The 19,124-nt window shown below is 36.2% G+C and overlaps 1 protein-coding gene across 1 annotated transcript in view; it reads right to left on the bottom strand.

Annotated features, from left to right (window-relative positions):
- LOC126825164 (TLC domain-containing protein 2) overlaps positions 1–19,124 on the bottom strand; it is a 28,458-nt gene extending 9,334 nt beyond the window's left edge. The window contains exons 1-3 of the mRNA XM_050554671.2: positions 18,820–19,124; positions 6,227–6,309; positions 5,649–5,731 (exon numbers count right to left, since the gene is read on the bottom strand). Coding sequence (XP_050410628.1) covers positions 5,649–5,731; positions 6,227–6,309; positions 18,820–19,070 — 417 coding nt within the window. The 5' untranslated portion in view covers positions 19,071–19,124. The remainder of the gene's footprint in view (positions 1–5,648; positions 5,732–6,226; positions 6,310–18,819) is intronic.

Raw genomic sequence — 19,124 nt, 5'->3', positions numbered from 1 at the left:
ATTATTAATTAGACATTTATTGACATGACAAGATCATAATCAACTCTCTAGATCATCAGATGGCTACGATTTTAAATAGATTACAACAATTTGGCCATTTAATAAGGTGTTTTGGAGGGTTTTTTTTAATGTACATGCCACATTTTTTGGGGTCACATCCTAACGACCACGTACACCTTCTTGTCAGCCTTTGCAAGCACTACCCATGTGATACCGTGATTGTAAAATCCTGCAGGTTTTTCTCGACCCATGTGAGGATCCGAAACTAGACACATTCTAGATTAAAGGTCAGTGCCTTACTGCCTGATCATCGAGACCCCTTAATTAAATTAAGGCCTATGTGAGGATTCAAAAACAGGGACACATTCTAGACTAGAGGTCAATGCCTCACCACTCGAGCAACGCGGAGAGAGAGAGAAAAATGGGGTTTAACGCCCCCTCGACACAAACTAGGTCATTTTGGGAATAACATATGGTTAATTTTATTTCAATACTTCGCTTGCGCATAGGGGTCTTTGGCAGTGGGAGGAAACTGGAGAACTCTGAGAAAAACCCCTGAGGTTGGACAGGCGACCCTACTCCCGGGGAATTGAAACCAATGCCAGTTGACTCAATGACAGACCTTATGATACAGTGCGCACATGCTAACCATTCGGCCATCCCTCCCCCCACGAGCAATGCAGACCTCAATTAAAGTAAAGCTATATATAATGTTAGTGAAAAAACACAACACAACTTTATGGATAACAATCACTAGCAACTTTAATAGTTGCACAACATAAAGTTGTGTTGTGTTTTTTCAATGTTAGTCCTATCACTAAATGCCTTATAAACAATGGAGGGTTAGATGGCTGAATGGTTAGCCTGCGCGCGCTGTATCATAAAGTCTGTCATTGAGTCGACTGGCGTGGTTTCGAATCCCCGGTTGTACGTGACAAGGAGTAGGGTCGCCTGTCCAACCTCGTGGGTTTTCTCCGGGTCCTCCGGTTTCCTCCCACTGCTAAAGACCCCTATGCGCAAGCAAATTATTGAAATAAAATTAAACCATATGTTAGTCCCGAAATGACCTATGGACATTAAACTCTCTCTCTCTCTCTCTCTCTCTCTCTCTCTCTCTCTCTCATAAACAAAATATAATGTTAGTATCCAGTAGATTACTCACTATATAGTCATGTGATAATCTGATTAAACACAGATCCTATTTCATTTTTTCATAGTTCAATTTCATTCGCAGAAATAAATACTATATAAGATACTGCCAGCTGGTAAATTTCAATGTTTCGTTTTAGTAAATCCTGGGACCATACACAGATTTTTGTCATAAATTTATATTTTTTATGAAAGTTTCTCATGGATTTTAATGATTTTTATGATGTTTTTATCAAATTTTATGATATTTTTATGATGTTTTAATCAAATATTATGATATTTTTTATCAACTTTTATGACATTTTTATTATGCTTTTATCACATTTCATGACGTTTTATGTTTTTATCTTTATCAAATATTATGACTTTTATGACTTTTTTTTATATATAACTAGACTGACAGTAAATAATTTATCTCCAATCCATGAAGTACAGTAGTGTTCAGCCAGTGTTATGTGGATAAGAACATCTCACCAGTAGCACTGGTGGTATTAATGGTCGCAGTCATCTTCTCCTATTTTCATATACTCACGGGTAGCCATAGTGCCTCGCTAGCCTGGAGGATGCAGGTTCGATCCCGGTGTTGGCAGCGAAAGTTCATCTTGGTCTTCTGGCGTGGTTCCCCTTGTCAGTGGTGCAGGACGCAGGGCCTGACAAGGACATCTGTCTAGTCATTCGGATGAGACGAAAAACCAAGGTCCCATGTACACATTGGCGTACACGTAAAAGGTCCTTTGGCAGTTGGAATTCTATATAAGAGTAGGCCTTAGCACAGTGTATGGCGTATGCCCTATGCCCATCTTCATTAGCTCAGTCGGAGCAGAAAACATTAGTGCATTAAACCCAACGTTCATTTAATTCCATTTCATATACAAATACCATCATAACATTAACTGAACACTGTCAAACAGAAAATGAAAGAGAGCAGCAAGCTGGGGGTCATAAAATGCCTGGCTGATTTTCTTATTCAAAACAAGAAAAAAATTTACGGCTTATTTTATGGGAAATGAGGAAATTTTATGAAAATATGAATGTATTTATATTGTACGGTCCCTGTTAGTTCTCATCAAAGTAAGAAATGATATGAAATGAAATGGGGTTTAACGTTCTACTGTTTTGCTCCGAACTGGGCTAATGGAGACAGGCATACACCATACATCGAATTCCAACTGTCAAGGGATCTTTTACGTGCATGCCAATGTGTACACATGATCTCAGTTTTTTATCTCATCCGAAGGACTAGACATCTGTCCTTGTCAGGCCCTCCGTCCTGCATCACTGACAAGGGGGATTCATGCCAGAAAATCTGGATGAACTTTCACGGCCAATGCAGGGATTGAACACCCGACCTCCAGGCTAACGAGCCAGCGTCTTACCCACTTAACCACCGTGATCCCCCCATCAAAGTAAGATCTTGATGGAGTTTTAAATGTCTATTTTGTTGCCCTTTATGTATAGAGACCTTTGAAGAAAATACTTCAAAGTGACTCTTGACCTCTGACCTCTCTCACAAATTTGTTTGATCTATATTGAGTTTGGGAACAAGGCCATTTTTATAACAGAAATAAACATAAACCTCTCCCACTTTATTCCTCTCTCTCTCTCTCTCTCTCTCTCTCTCTCTCTCTCTCATCATTTCTTCATCTCTCTCACATCATTTCTTCATCTCTCACATCTCTCTCTCTCTCTCTCTCTGTCTATCTCTCTCTCAATCTCATCACTTCCTCATCTCTCCTTTCAATAATGTTTTTAGACTATATTATTTATACAACCAGCTTTACATGTTGCCACATCCTTATTGAAATTAACCTGTTATTGACCTGTAGTAAGATCTTCCTCCTACACATGGATAATATATCAAATATGACAAATAACAACAGCATGACTTCATCAATTACACTACACACCCACCAACCAACCTGTGTATAGTAGGAGTCACAGGTAGGTCAACATATAACCTGCTCAACTACATGTACAGGAGAGACGGGGATTAAGTCCACTCGACACAAACTAGGTCATTTCAGGTCTAACATATGGTTCCATTTTATTTCAATAAGTCGCCTGCGCACAGGGGTCTTTAGCAGTGGGAGGACATCGAGAAAACCCATGAGGTTGGACAGGCTAACTATTCGGTCATCCCCCAACGATGTGACACAAAACAACCTAATCCCTCCTGTCGTGCCTATATAAGGTTATCCAGTCTCCCAAGAGAGGTCTAATGTGATTGAGAGAGAGAGACACACACACACACACAAACTAGGTCATTTTGGGGTTAACATACGGTTCAATATTATTTTAATAACTCACTTGTGCAAAGGGGCCTTAGATGTGGGAGGAAACCCAAGGACCCGGAGAAAACCCACAAGATTGGAAATGCGACACTACTCCTTGACCCGTACAAGCGAGGAATCGTTGTGGTTTTTTTTGTGGTAATCACATATATTAGCCTATTCAGAATACAACATTCAACATAAAAAATTACCAAGAATTATTTTTGTTTAAGTCTATAGTTATATTAAAGGGAATGGGAGCTTATAATTTCTCTATTTCCTACAGGACCTTTTTTAGCCAGTTCGTTAAGAACCCTGTTTTTAACCCTAACCAGTTAGCCCCTATTTAACATTTGTGGCCCCAAACATTTAAGATACCCCAACAAATACATAAAGATGCATTATGTAAAATTTAGATAAAGAGCTGACAGTTCTTACTATAATAATTTAAAAATAGATAATGAAAAGAGAATATGTTCAAAACTTCAGTCAAATTACTTCATTCTGATCAGAGTTATTGCTGTGGAAGAAAAGTTTAGTCTCGAATGCCTTTGCTATTGTTTTTACAATAATAAACAAAGTCTCAATTATTCAAATCTGTTGAATATAATAACCATCCGGTGTTCTAGAGAGTTGATTATGGGCTTCTCACGTAAATGAATATCTAATTAATAATTTATATAACATTTGTGGCCAATAGACAGATTTAGCTCTTGAATAATGCATCTTTAAAAAAAGCATTATGTAAGATTAAGATACAAAAGTTGGTTGATATCACTGTAACCCGGATATCATTTAATCTTGTGTATCTAGCATTAATTTCTTTCACATTCATTCAATCAAATCTTTGTTTAAAAATTTGTAAAAATCATTTAAAATCACTTAAAATCATCTAATTTTTACTAGTGTCCAGTTTTGATAATGAGTCTCCAATTTACAAGTATTAAATTTCCTAACCACCGCCCAAAAATTAATCATTTTACATTAATAATCTATTTGGTTGTTTATTTCTTAACAGTAATCAAGAAATTAAATGCATGTAAATTGGACACTCATTATCAAAATTGAATGGACAGCTTCAAACTGGACACAAGTACAAATTAGATGAATTTTGGTGATTTTAAATGAGTTTTACGAATCTTTAAACTAAAGGAATGTGAAAGAAATTAAGGCTAAATACACAAGAGTAAATAATACACGGGTTTCAGTGTATCAATACATAGATAAACTCAAGAGCCCTTCTCTTACAGAGATAAAAGGCAAAGACGGCTAGGCGTTGGGTTTGTTTTGCCAAATTTACAGACAAAATACTAACCAAAAAGTGGGTGTGACACTGTCCCAGGAGGTCGGGGCAAGCACCATAATATAAATAGTTGATGTCTTTACGGTATAAGGAATAAATATGCAAAGTTCCAAGATGATCCATTCAGAATTGCAGCCTGTAGACGATAAATACAAAAAATGGGCGTGGCTCTGCCCCTGGCGGTTGGATATGGAACAATATAAATAGGTGCCGTCCTTAGAGTATAAGAAATAAGTATTCCAAGTTCCAAGTTAATCCATTCAGAATTGTGGCCTTCGGACTCTAAAGGCAAAAATTGGGCGTGGATCTGGCCCTGGGGGTCGGGGCATTCACCAAAATCAATAGTTGACACCCTTAGGCTATAAGGAATACATATGCCAAGTACAAAGTTGATCCATTCAGAACTCCGGCCTGTAAACGATAAACACAAAAATTGGGCGTGGCTATGCCCCTGGGGGGCGGGACAAGCAGTTGTCGTCCTTAGGCTATAAGGAATACATATCCCAAGTTCAAAGACGATTAGGAATTGTGGCCTGTAGGCAACTCACAGAGACACAAAGATCAAATGGGTGTGGCTCTGTCCCTGGGGGTAAGGCATGCAACCCAAACGATAGGGATGTTCCTTATGGTACAAAGAATAAGTATGCAAAGTTTCATTATGATACGTTAAGAAATGCGGCCTGTAGATAAAAAACAAAGAAATACAACAAATGGGCGTGGCTCTGCCCCTGGGGGTCGGGCATGCACCAAAAACAATAGGGATCATCCTTAGGGTATAAGGAATAAGTATGTAAAGTTTGAAGATGATCACGTAAGAATTGTGGCCTGTAGGCGACACACAGACACAGACACACACACACACACACAGACAGGGGTGACGGCAATATAGGTCCACATTATGAATGTGGACGTATAAAAATACTTACAGCAAGATGATGTAGAGTTACCTCCCATAGTTTTAATAATTTATTATTCATCAACATATCCAAAAAATCATACATAAAATACCCTGTAATTATAGAAAATACATTTAATAAAATATATCATTTTACAGTCATATTGATACCAAGGCCTACAACAGAATTTATTATGAAGAAGTGAAATCGGGGGATCACAGTGGCTAAGTGGGTAAGACGCTGGCTCACTAGCCTTTTGATCCCTGCATTTGCTGAGAAAGTTCATCCAGATTTTCAGTCATGGTTTCCCCCTTTTCAGTGATGCAGGACGGGGGGCCTGACAAGGACAGCTGTCTAGTTGTTCGGATGGTACGAAAATATTGAGGTACCGTGTACACATTGGCATGCACATAAAAGATCCCTTGACAGTTGGAATTCGATATAAGAGTTAGCCGTAGTGCCGCTGTCCGGGGCAAAATTTCTCTCATAGCACACTGTATGGCGTATGTCTGTCTTCATTAGCCCAGTTCGGAGCTGAACAGTAGGATGTTAAACCCCATTTCATTTCATTTCATTTCATGATAATAATATAACTAGAGCATATTTACCTGTTGATACGGCTACCATACAATATGTAAAATAATTTATATGGTATAACAGATCATCTGTTAACTCTGGATACAGGATAAAACTAAAATATATAAAATTAAAAAATAAATTATAAAATGACAAATATTTTATTATATAAATTCAGTAGAAATTATAAAGTAGCTAATGTTTGTACAAATGACAAGATAATAGTCCACAAATGTTTAACTTCAGGGGCCCGTTACACGAAATTTTAACTAAGATAAAATCCAAATTTTAGTAATTTGATTGGATAATATTAGATTGATTTTAGTGCTTAGGCAATGAAAATTGAAGCATCTACTCAAATTTGGATTTTATCTTTAGTTAAGATTTTGAGAAACAGGGCGCCCCAGATGTTTCGAATATTACAGTTTTCCATAAATATTATCAATAATTCTTTGCTAAATATGTGAAATATATCATAGCATCAATCAGAGCAAAAAGAACTCAAATATGGCTAACTTATATTAGGAGTACATACAGTGGCGGATTAAGCTCCACCAAGGCCTGAGGCGGCAGTTGCTGGAGGGCCTATTTAGTTTTTAAAGTTAGAGCCAAGGTAGTTGCTAACATTAAAAACGTAATGTAACTTTATATGCCCATAAATGACGTCACATAGATACAATATATTAAGCAAGACATAACCGAAAACTTACAAGGATTTAACGTACATTGTAGGCCTACGTTTAAAAAATAAGATCAGATCTCCAAACAATAGGGCCTATTTATAATGGTGCGGGCCTAATTAATTTCGGGTCAGGGCCTATGTTGATTCCCGTTGGGCCTAAACCCCACCCCCCAACATTCATTGTCTATGCGTTTTTAATCGTATCAGACAAGTCTAAAAAAATTTTTTTTACAAAATCTTTGGGCCTGAGGCTGCAGCCTCACTGATAATCCGCTACTGAGTACATAAATTAAGTTTTGAACTTGGAATATCCTCCCCCACCCCCTTTACATTACAAATTTAAAGAGTGCCAGGAAGAACAGTGCCGAGCACGGAATGTTTTGATTTTTTTGGTAATGTAAATGTAAAGAGTGAGTGATAAATGGAGTTTAATATCTACTCGACACAAACTAGGTAATTTCGAGACTAACCTATGGTTCAATTTTATTTCAATAATTCGCTTACTGGTACTTTAATATAAAGAAAATAAATGAATTGTTTAAATATAATGTGATATGTATTAGTGTGGTTGCTAGAACACCTACAATATTGCAACCGGTACTTTAATATAAAGAAAATAAATGAATTGTTTAATGTGAGATGTATAAGTGTGGTTGCTAGAACACCTACTAGTGTTTTCACAATGTTTATATATTAGTGATGGTTACCAGTATAAATCAGGGTGGGGCAGTCTTTCATTATGTTTGACAATAACTCCATACAAGTCATGTGTGATATCATTAGTAATATATATAGGTCACAGCCAACTCTAAATAAATTCTTTTAAGTTAAGGGTGATTGAATAATGATGTCATAAACTATATCTTATGATAGGATTGTCCCTATAGAGTCCACGATCAGATATGTGCATATACGTTCGGATATGTTTCGATACGATAAACACGATTGCTACAACTGACACAATATATGATAAGAAATGATAGGATCAGCACGATTACTCCACGATCTCAATCGCAGCTAGAATCATGATAGTGGAAACCTACATGTACATGTAGCATAAGCGCAATAGAATTATTGAAATAAAATTATACAATATATTACTGCCGAGTGGACATTAAACCTAGTCTCTTTATACATACATGTTGGCTTTCTACTAAAATGTGCAAAGCAAAGATACATGTGGGCTTTCTACATAGGGGGTCACATTGGTTAAGTGGGTAAGATGCTGGCTCGATAGCCTGGTGGTCGGGTGTTCGATCCCTGCATTGGCCGAGAAAGTTCATACCGATTTTCCGGCGTGATTCCCCCTTGTCAGTGATGCAGGACAGCTGTCTAGTCATTCGGATGGGACAAAAAACGAGGTCCTTTGTACACTTTAGCGTGCATGTAAAAGATCCCTTGACAGTTGGAATTCGATATAAGAGTAGGTCGTAGTGCCGCTGTACAGGCAAAATTTCCCTCATAGCTCACTGTATGGCATATGCCTGTCTTCATTAGCCCAGTTTGGAGCAGAACAGTAGGACGTTAAACCCCATTTCATTTCATTTCATTTGCTTTCTATATAGAAGTGTTTGCACATGACGAGCAGGGACGCTTGTCCAACCTAGAGTGTTTTCTCCGGGTCTTATGTTTCCTCCCACTGCCAAAAACCTCCACACAAAAGAGAATTATTGGAATAAAATTCTATCTATGTTAGTCCCAAAATGACCTTGTTTGTGTTGAGTGGTCATTAAACTCCATTTCTCTCTTTATGTACATACATGTATGGATGGGCTTTCTACTAGAATATGAACATATAACCATATTTCATTCATTCAGTACATGGTGAAGGTACATGTAACAGTATACATCTCGGCTTTTAGTACAATGTAAAGGCAACAAGTGCATAGCAGTGGGAGGAGAATATTTGTCAATGTACATGAAGAATACTGTATAGGCTGATGTACACATCATTAAAATAAAATAATTGACCCTTTAGCACTACTGTTCCCTCTAGTATGTTAAACAGTCTGAGTCATACAGAGAGAGAAAGAGAGAGAGAGAGAGAGAGAGAGGCGACACAGGTTCCACTAGGACTAGACACCTGTCCTTGTCCTGCACCACTGACCAGGAGAAACCAAGCCGGAAAATCCCAATGAACTTTCTTGGCCAACACTAGGATCGATCTCGCGGCATCTAGGCTAGCGAGCCAGCGTCTTACTCACTTAGCCACTGTGGCTCCCAGAACACAAATGCCGACAAAAATTATTGTGCATGGTTGACAAACATAAAAAAAATTTTTGGCCCTGCAAACATAAAAGGGATGAATAACTCAAAATGTACGCATTTCCTGTAGGTTATTTTGTTGAATTTATACTGTCACATGGAATTAGAAAACCAGAAAAAAGACCCTATTTCCTTCTAGTGGACAAATTTTTCACTCAGTTTTAGATATTTTTATTTTAAACACATATGGACAAAAAAAGGGACACTTGAATTCTATTTAGGGATTTTTAGAAAGGAATTTTATCTGAAAGGTGGTTTTATTTCTAGCCTTGCCCACACAAAATCAAAATGTCAAGGTAAACCTACAAACAAGCCACACCTCCATGACAACTCTGTAGACAATGTCCATACACTGAATACAAGGCCAAGATAAAAAAAAAATACTTGTGTTTACTGCTTACAGTTACTTGACCTCTAACCTACATGTAGGGTCAGTCAGTCTGTTGAACTTTTTTTACAGTGTGAGAGGGACAGGAAAGGGAGAGAGAAATGGGGTTTAACATTCACTTGACACACACTAGGTCATTTTGAGACTAACATATGGTTATATGGTTTACTTTTATTTCAATAATTTGCTTAACTGAAATGAAATGAAATGGAGTTTAATGTCCTACTGTTAAACTTTCAAGGTATCTTTTACGTGCACGGCAATGTGTACACGGGACCTTGGTATTTCATCCCATCCAATCGACTAGACAGCTGTCTTTGTCAGGCCCTCCGTCCTGCATCTGGATGAACTTTCTCGGCCAATGCAGCGATCAAACACCCGACCTCGAGGCTAGCGAGCCAGCATCTTACCCACTTAGACACTGTGATCCCCAATTTTTTTGCTTAGCACCCAGTTGTTTTTGTAATTCTCTTAACAACTGGCTGTTATGGTAAATAGATATTTATCTTTGTGTTTTCAGTGTCTAACCACACATGTTTTTGGAGGGTTTATATCTAATAAATAACTATCCCACTGGTAAATTAATTCATCTTTTTAACAACCTGTTGCTAGTGTTTTCTATGTGTAACCACACAGGTGCTTTTGAAGGGGCCTACTTAATAGACTAGATCAATTCATATTCTATTAAAAGTCTTGTACTCAACAGGATTTTACTTGACTTAGATTGCATTTCTCGACCAGGTTGTCAATAATCAACATAATACATTTAATTAAACACTTATTCTGATTTACTAATGACTATATTTACTGTATTTATAGTTGCCAAGACAACTATAACCATTTGTTGTTACCTTACTTTCCATAGGGGCTACAGAATGGCTAAATCTATTTGTTAAGTCCAACTCAATTTTTGTCAAGGTCGCTGAGATGTAAATAAGGTTAGGGCATGTAATTGTTGGCGATATTATAGGTTCTAGGTTAGGGTAAACATTGGGACTAGATCCAGGGTTAGGGATTAGCGCTAGCCCTGTTTACATTTCGTGATGACTGACGTTTGACCAACCTTGAAGTTGGCCTTATCAAATAGACCTAACCCTACAGAATAAGACACATACATGTATATAGCACTGGCTGGATTCATAAAGAAAGAGAGAGAGAGATGGGGTTTAACGTCCGCTCAACACAAACTACGTCATTTCGGGGACTAACATATGGTTCTATTTTATTTCAATAATTCACTTGTGCATAGGGGTCTTTAGCAGTGGGAGGAAACCGGAGGGAGGACCCCGAGAAAACTCACAGGGTTGGCCAGGCGACCCTAGGCCTACTCCTTGTCACGTACAACCGAGGAATCGAAACCACGCCAGATGACTCAATGACGGACCTTATGATACAACGTGCATGCGCTAACTATTCGACCATCCAACCCCCTTGAACTAATAAATGAATTAATCTATTAACAACAACCCGTTATGTTTATGTTTTTTTGGCCTGGGTTACTAGACAGAACCTGTCAATTCTTGTTGTGATAAGAATCATGTACTCAAAAAGAGAGTGACCTTGACTTAGATTGTGTGTCTTGAATATAGACCAGGTTGTCAATAAACATTTTACACTAACACAAAACATTCAATTAAACACTGACATTTATATATATATACACAGACAGACTTGATAACTAGTAATAAAATATTATTAATAAACAATGGTTGTTACGTTACTTCAGTTATTAAAGTGTACAGCAACATAGAAACCTAACAAAGTAAAGAAAGAAAGAAATGGGATTTAACGTCCACTCGACACAAACTAGGTAATTTCGGGTCAAATATATGGTTCAATTTATTTCACTAGTTCACTTGCATTGCCGCAAAATCTCAATACCTCAACTTTATAGGCTAGCATATAGGAGGGTGGGAAATTGGAAATTCTAAGTTTGGATATATACGTAGAAATAGTGAGGGAAAGCTGTTCTCCCTCCCTTCGAATATTTTAATTTCAGCTACAGAGAGAGAGAGAGAGAGAGAGAGTGAGAGGTGTATGACAGTCCTTCTGATCTAAAGCACAAACTCAACACAAGCCAGCACACCAAATTTAATCAAATTTCCATTTGTTTTACCCAAATCATTTGAACAAATTGCTTGGAACTGGAAGACATATTTTTCTTGTGTTATATATATATTCTGTTATAATAAAATGACAAGAACTATTTATTTATGAATATACATAACACAAGAAAAATATGTCCTCCAAGCATTATGTTCAAATGCTTGGTTATAAGTACATTGTATTCTTTTAAATTAAATTTCAAAATAACCTCGGTAATTTCTTTAGAAATAAATAAATGAATTCTTGTCTATTTGTGAAAAACTAAATGTAGCAATACAATAAAGTATACATGCAAGGCAAGTATTCACAACAAGACAGCGGGTGTGTTTGATTTTCTTCCGTCATGACGACTAACAAACACAGTATGTCGATGACATCATCTATAGACTATAGGGCAGACATGATCAACATTCGAAATAATGAAAACATGAAGTATCATTAATCTGGAGGAGTCACAAGTTAAGAAACTTGTGCACTAAATAAACTATGAAATGTCATCAAAATGAAATGAAATGAAATGCGGTTTAACGTCCAACTGTTCTGCTCCTATACTGGGCTAATGAAGACAAGCATATGCCATACATTGTGCTATGAGGGAAATTTTGCCCGGGCAGTGACACTATCGCCTACTCTTATATCGAATTCCAACTGCCAAGGGATCTTTTATGTTGGCGAACAAAAAAGTATCTCAGTGAAAAACGGACGGTAAAAATTCAAAAATAGTCTTAGAACCGAGGTGATGTAAAGCGTTATTTTCATATTACATGTGTATAGGGACAGGCAGCAACGGTGAGAGGGTAGTCCAATCAGACACCGTTACTAAAGTAACTACGTAAACAATATCTTGTAATATTCTATATTATTTAATAATGTTAGTTATAAAAGACCAATTAAACAGTATACTGTGTATTTCAGTTATATTCCCCAATAACTCACAAAATAATGTAGGCTATAACTTATAATACATCATGTAATTGTTTAATGACCAATACACAATAGTTGTTATAATAAACTGTATAGAGAAAGTGTTATATACATAGGTAAAGTTGTTATAATAAACTGTATAAAGTGTTATATCCATGGGTAAAGTTGTTATAATAAACTGTGTAGAGAAAGTGTAATTTCCATGGGTAAAGTTGTTATAATAAACTGTATAGAGAAAGTGTTATATCCATGGGTAAAGTTGTTATAATAAACTGTACATGTATATAGAAAGTGTAATATGCATGGGTAAAGTTGTTATAATAAACTGTATAGAGAAAGTGTAATATGCATGGGTAAAGTTGTTATAATAAACTGTATGGAGATGGTGTTATATCTATGGGTAAAATTGTTATAATAAAGTGTATAGAGAAAGTGTTATAATGGGTAAAGTTGTTATAATAAACTGTATAGAGAAAGTGTTACATCCATGGGTAAAGTTGTTAAAGGTAAACAAAACATATGTTACTGTCCAAGGGGGGATTGGATGGCTGAATATTTATCATGTGTATGTTGTATCATAAGGTCTGTCATAGAGACAACTGGCGTGGTTTCGATTGCCCGGTTGTACATGACAAGGAGTATGGTTGCCTGTTGAACCTCATGGGTTTTCTCCGGGTGCTCCAGTTAACTCCCACTGCTAAAGACGCAAATTATAGAAATAAAAACTGAACCATATGTTAGTCCCGATATGACTTAGTTTGTGTCAAGTGGATGTTAAACCCTATTTCTCTCTCTCTCTCACTAATGTATGAAAGTAGACCATTTTCGTTTTGACTTTATCTAAGTCATATAACGTTGTGATTGGAAATTATGGTACAGATCAAATGTGAATATGTCACAAGTCATGTGTGATAAGAGGGTTATGCAATAACACATAGTTCACACTTCACACCCTTCTTGTATTAATCAGAAGCCTATTATTTAAACATACATTAGTTAAAGTAGCTAAGTCTCTAACTCAATATCACCCGGAGTCTTCGACATTGAAAACACAAATATTTGTCAGTTTAAATCAACATTGATGTTGTGATATTACTGGGAAACGATGGGCTTCTGATATCCAATATTTAAGACAAAATAAACATTTTACCATTGGTACACGAATCGTGTACAATATAATGCGTTTCAGTGTCATTTGTAACAAGGGACTCGAAGAACGAGGCTATAGACATATTCCACAAGTCATGTCAAATGGTGACGACATATTCTTATCTGGAGAACATGTGCAATAAATACTATCGATGTCGACTGGAATAACCAGACGCTAGAGAATGCCATTCGATTGAGACTTCTGGCGTATTTCGTTGAACATAAATGATTTGAAATTAGCGTAAAAACGGAAACGATTGAATGTTAATTAGTTGATATACATTCATATTGCATTATTATATACGTTGCGACCCATTTGTGTCAATTTCTAGGTCCCAAATATTAGCGATTTAGCTCCTTTAAGATCTTAATAAAGAGTTATCCATTCTTGATATAACCGTTGAAAAATAGATGATAAAAAGAAAATATTGAAAATTTCAATCAAATTACTTTATTCTGAACGAAATTATCAACGTTGGAAGTTTGGACTAGAGATAGGCATTACTGTCTCCGCATTGTCTCTGAGAACTGCAAATCGCTTGATTGACAGACGATAACTCTGCCCACATATTCTCGATTATCAAGTAGCATTCTCAATGCCTACGGAACCCTTCCTTGTCAGTCCTTTCATCAGCAGTCAGTGATCAACGGTGAATGTTAGCTTGGTCAGCAATTTATTAATTAAATGGACGACTGTTTAAATCCAAGCTGTATCCATTCCAGCCAAGAGTTGATGTCAGACTTGTTATGTAAATAAAGGTCCAATTAATAATTTTAATATTTGAAGCCTAAAGAAAGACTTGCAATAGGCTTATTTAGCTCTTAACTAATGTATCTGTATTTTTGGGGGAATCGATCAAAAGGACGCAGGGAATACGGCTACAGTGATTGTCTTGATTAAGACATTTCTAACACACATTCTAATTATGATCTAAAATTAAACCATTCTTAATAAGCTATTCTAATTTGTCTTCCTCATTTCATATAAAACCAATTATTCCTTAGTTTAAAATGGTGTGTAATTTGTATATTTCGCTAAATATCAAATTTCTCAGCCCTTAATCCACTTTATTATGTTCTAAGATTGATTATTTAACATTAAAGAGGCATTATGGGCGATCAGATAAAGAATCGACAGTTCTTGATATAATAGTTAAAAAAATAGATAACATAAATAGAATATGCTGAATCAAGATATTGAATTTTAGGCTAGCCTCGATCATCATTACTAAAGTCGGTATGATAAAAAACAAAGTCTAAATTATCATCTTTACGTTTAATTATTTTTCAAAAAAATGTATTTAAATCCGCCAAATATATCGCAGGCTAGCAATGACATCGAGAGTTGATTATGGTCTAGATAAGTTAATTAATGTTTAATTAATGATTTAGATAACATTTCAAGCTTAAAGAAAGACATGCAATATGTAGATTTAGCTCTTTCATAATGTATGTTTAAGCCACTCTATTATGTTCTAAGATTCAATTATTATTTAAAATTTAATTAAGAAAAAAAATCTAGAATAATTAATGTATGTTTAATATGTTCTAAGATTGATTATTTAAAGAAAATATCAATACAGTGCAGTAAAAATCTATCAATTTTAATCTCTTCTCAGTGGCAGATCCAGAGGGGGTGACTAGGGTGACTAGTCACCCCCCTGAGAGATTTAAAAAAAAACGCTAAATCGGATAAGTTTTTGGGGTTTTCACTTTATTTCTTTGAGAACTATTGCCCAGAAGATACCTCAGATAGCACAAAATAGTTTAAACCCCTTTGGACACCCTATGCCCCCCCCTTCTAGTGCTCCCGCCTTTGGTCGACCGCGCTTCGCCCCTGACCTCTTTTAGTCACGCCCTGGAATAAATCCTGGGTCCGCCACTGCTTCTCAGTTGTCAAGCATAAAACTGTTTGATGTGTTTTAAAGGCTCAATACCACTCTTGTTGTAACTGAATAATATGTCCCAATCTTTATTCTGGTCAACAAATTGTACTATTTTACAATATTCCAATTAATTGATGATACAAATTTCATCTTAACACACTTAATTTAAAAAATTGGAAAAATTCAACTAAATGATTTGAAAAGCCTGACGTACAGCTTTTCAAATGTGACTTGGATTTAAAAATGTTTTTGAACCCTCTGGACAAATAAAATAGGATGTAATGGATAATTTACACAACAGGTAGGACATTTAAACATCTAATACTTAGAATAAGGCTATTTTTTATTTTCTGGAGCTGTCAAGCCAACAAGAGTGTTATTGTCCCTTTAATATTTAATTAAGAAAACAAAATCTCAAGAGAATAATGCTAGATAAAATCCAGGTTTGGATTCAATCTGAATTAGAACAGAATTAGCAATAAATGTTCACAGACTACAAGTTAAAGATACATTATGGGAGATTCAATAACGCGTTGGCAGTTCTCACTATAATAGTTAAAAACTAGGTAATGTAAAGGCAATTTGCTGAAAATTTCATTCAAATTGATCCACTATGAACCGAGAACTAAGCGATTGAAATTTCCGCCTAGCCTCGATCATCATTACTAAAGTCAGTACGATAAACAGCATAGTCTCGATTATCCATTTAATCGTTAAATCGTGAAGGAAAGTTATGCAGTTAATCGGTTCATAATGTATGTTTAAATTAAAGTTTTAACAAGGAAATGTAGCTCTTTGTGAGTTCAGTATGATTATTTTCAACTTATAGACTTGTATGGCTTTATGTAAAGAAATTGCATCTGCAACCATTTTCTTGCATGAAAATAGTAAATATGATTAAAAATATTGAAAAAAATTCTATAGTGTCATGTTGGATAAATAAGGTTATATATACATGAATATCTTTAATTTGTAGACATATTGCAATTCTGACTTTTTAACTAGTTCGCAAGTGATTCATATAGTGCTAAAATGATAAAATGATTTATATTATAAAGGGAGTAAGGAATCAGTGAAGCGATAATGAGTACACATCTTGAGCGAGAGAGAGTGAGTGAGAGTGAGAGAGAGAGAGAGAGACGGTGGGGGGAACTTCCACTTGACACAAACTGGGTCATTTCGGGACTAACACATGGTTCAATTTTATTTCAATAATTCACTTGCGCGTAGGGGTCTTTAGCAGTGGGAGGAAACCGGAGGACCCAGAGAAAACCCATGAGGTTGCACAGGCGACCCTACTCCTTGTCACGTACAATCGGGGAATCAAAACCCCGCCAGTTGACTCAATGACAGACCTTATGATACAGCGTGCACATGCTAACCATTCGGCCATCCAAATCCCCCCCCCCCCAACTGGGGTAATTAAGGAATAAGCATGTCTAATATGCATTCGGTCACTGTGATGTCACTTGTGCTTTGGGGGATTAAGAGTGTTAACCACAATGGGAGAAAACGCGTCGAAACGTCGCTGAAATAAACTCTTCAAGTAACTTGTATTCCATATAATTGTGCCATATGTTATTCTCATCCGGTTACTAAATGCCACTTTAACAATTGATTTAGAGTGTTTTCGATAATTGACAGTGGCAGTGAAATAATAGATACTAGCTTTGAAGTAGCTAAGTCTCTAACGCAATATAATCCAAATTCTTCAACATTGAAAACACAAATTATTTGTCAATTTAAATTAACATTGATGTTGTGATCTTTCTGAGAAAAGATGGGATTCTGACATCCAATATTTAAGACAAAATAAACATTTTACCATTGGTACACCAATTGTGTACCATGATACAATTTCAGCGCCATTTGTAACAAGGCACTTAAAGAACGAAGCTAGACATATTCCACAAGTCATGTCACAAGGAGACGCCATACTTATCTTGAGAGCATGCACAATAAATACTATCAGTGAATGACAGTAATAACCAGGCGCTAGAGATTGCTACATGATTGAGACTTCTGGCATATTTCGCTGAATACAACTGATTTGAAATTAGAGGAAAAACGGAAACGATTGAATGTAAATTAGTTTATATACATTCATATTGCATTATTATATGCATTGCGACCCATTTGTGTCAATTTCAAGGTCCCAAATATTAGCGATTTACCTCCTTTAAGTGAAATGAAATGAAATGGGGTTTAATGTCCTACTGTTCTGCTCCTAACCTGGGCTAATGAATATGGGCATTTGCCATACAGTGTGCTATGAGGGAAATTTTGTCCGGGCAGCGGTTCTGCAGCCTACTATTATATCGAATTCCAATGGCCAAGGGATCTTTTACGTGCACGCCAATGTGTACACGGGACCTCGGTTTTTTGGCCCATTCGAACGACTAGACAGCTGTCAGGCCCTCCATCCTGCATCACTGACAAGGGGAGACCACGCCGAAAAATCTGGATGAACTTTCTCGGCCAATGCAGGGATTGAACACCCGACCTGCAGGCTAGCGATCCAGCGTCTTACCCACTTAGCCACGTGATCCCCCTCCTTTAAGTACATGTACATATAATTCTGTTATTGTTGTTTTATGAGCTCTATAAAACAAAGTATAAAACTGCAACAATAGGTCTATATGATGTTTTTTTAAAGCTAAAGATATGACACTGGAAAATATCAATGTGCTGACCATTAAAGATATTCAAATTTTAATATTCCAATATACGTGATATTATTATCATCTGTGGCATGGACTCTATATATAATAGATACCATTTAATGTTTGAAGTATATATGTATACCACATAATATAATACAACAATGTATAATGTATATTTGTGGGCTAAAATTTGTAAAGGGTATTATAGTATCTAATACAATGCACAGTTGTAATTAAAAGGGTATTATATGAAGCCAATACAATGTATACTATAAATAGTAGCAAATATGGTTAACAAATTATAAAAATTTGATAAACACATTTTCTATAAATAAACTGAATCACATGTACAACGGGGAAACTGTATTGCAATGCCAATGGGAGAAACCCTCAGCCCATGATCATGCACGGTTATACTATTAGTATTACTACTATTATAGGGTGTGACTGTCTGGCGTAATAATATGTGTTAATTCAACATAGTATACAACCAAATTACACATCTAATTACTTAAAAATAAACATATTTGTTCAAAGATGTGACGTGTAGTTTCATACTTACCAACTTAAATCCCATACACCTACAATAAGCGCATGAACCCACGAAACGACTAAATTTGTCCATTTCCATGAATCTTCCTTAACTGATTTTGGTTTGCCCATTCGGCAGACGACAGAATTTACCCCATGGAAGAACAGCATAGACAATAACATCACATAATGTCCATGCCAAAAGTCTACAGGACTTGCTGTCAAAACTTTTTCCGCTTCCATGGCGAAATTCGCGCTGATATTTTCATGTTTCACTTCCATTTAGAGCAGACCGGTGAATAGTTTCACTGGTCACGTGACCAAGCCTCCTCTAAA

This window comes from Patella vulgata, chromosome 6 (genome assembly GCF_932274485.2).
Source record: "Patella vulgata chromosome 6, xgPatVulg1.2, whole genome shotgun sequence".
NCBI classification, from domain to species: Eukaryota; Metazoa; Mollusca; class Gastropoda; family Patellidae; genus Patella; species Patella vulgata.
Note: the sequence above shows the minus strand (reverse complement) of the source record. Positions and strands in the feature narration are given on the sequence as shown.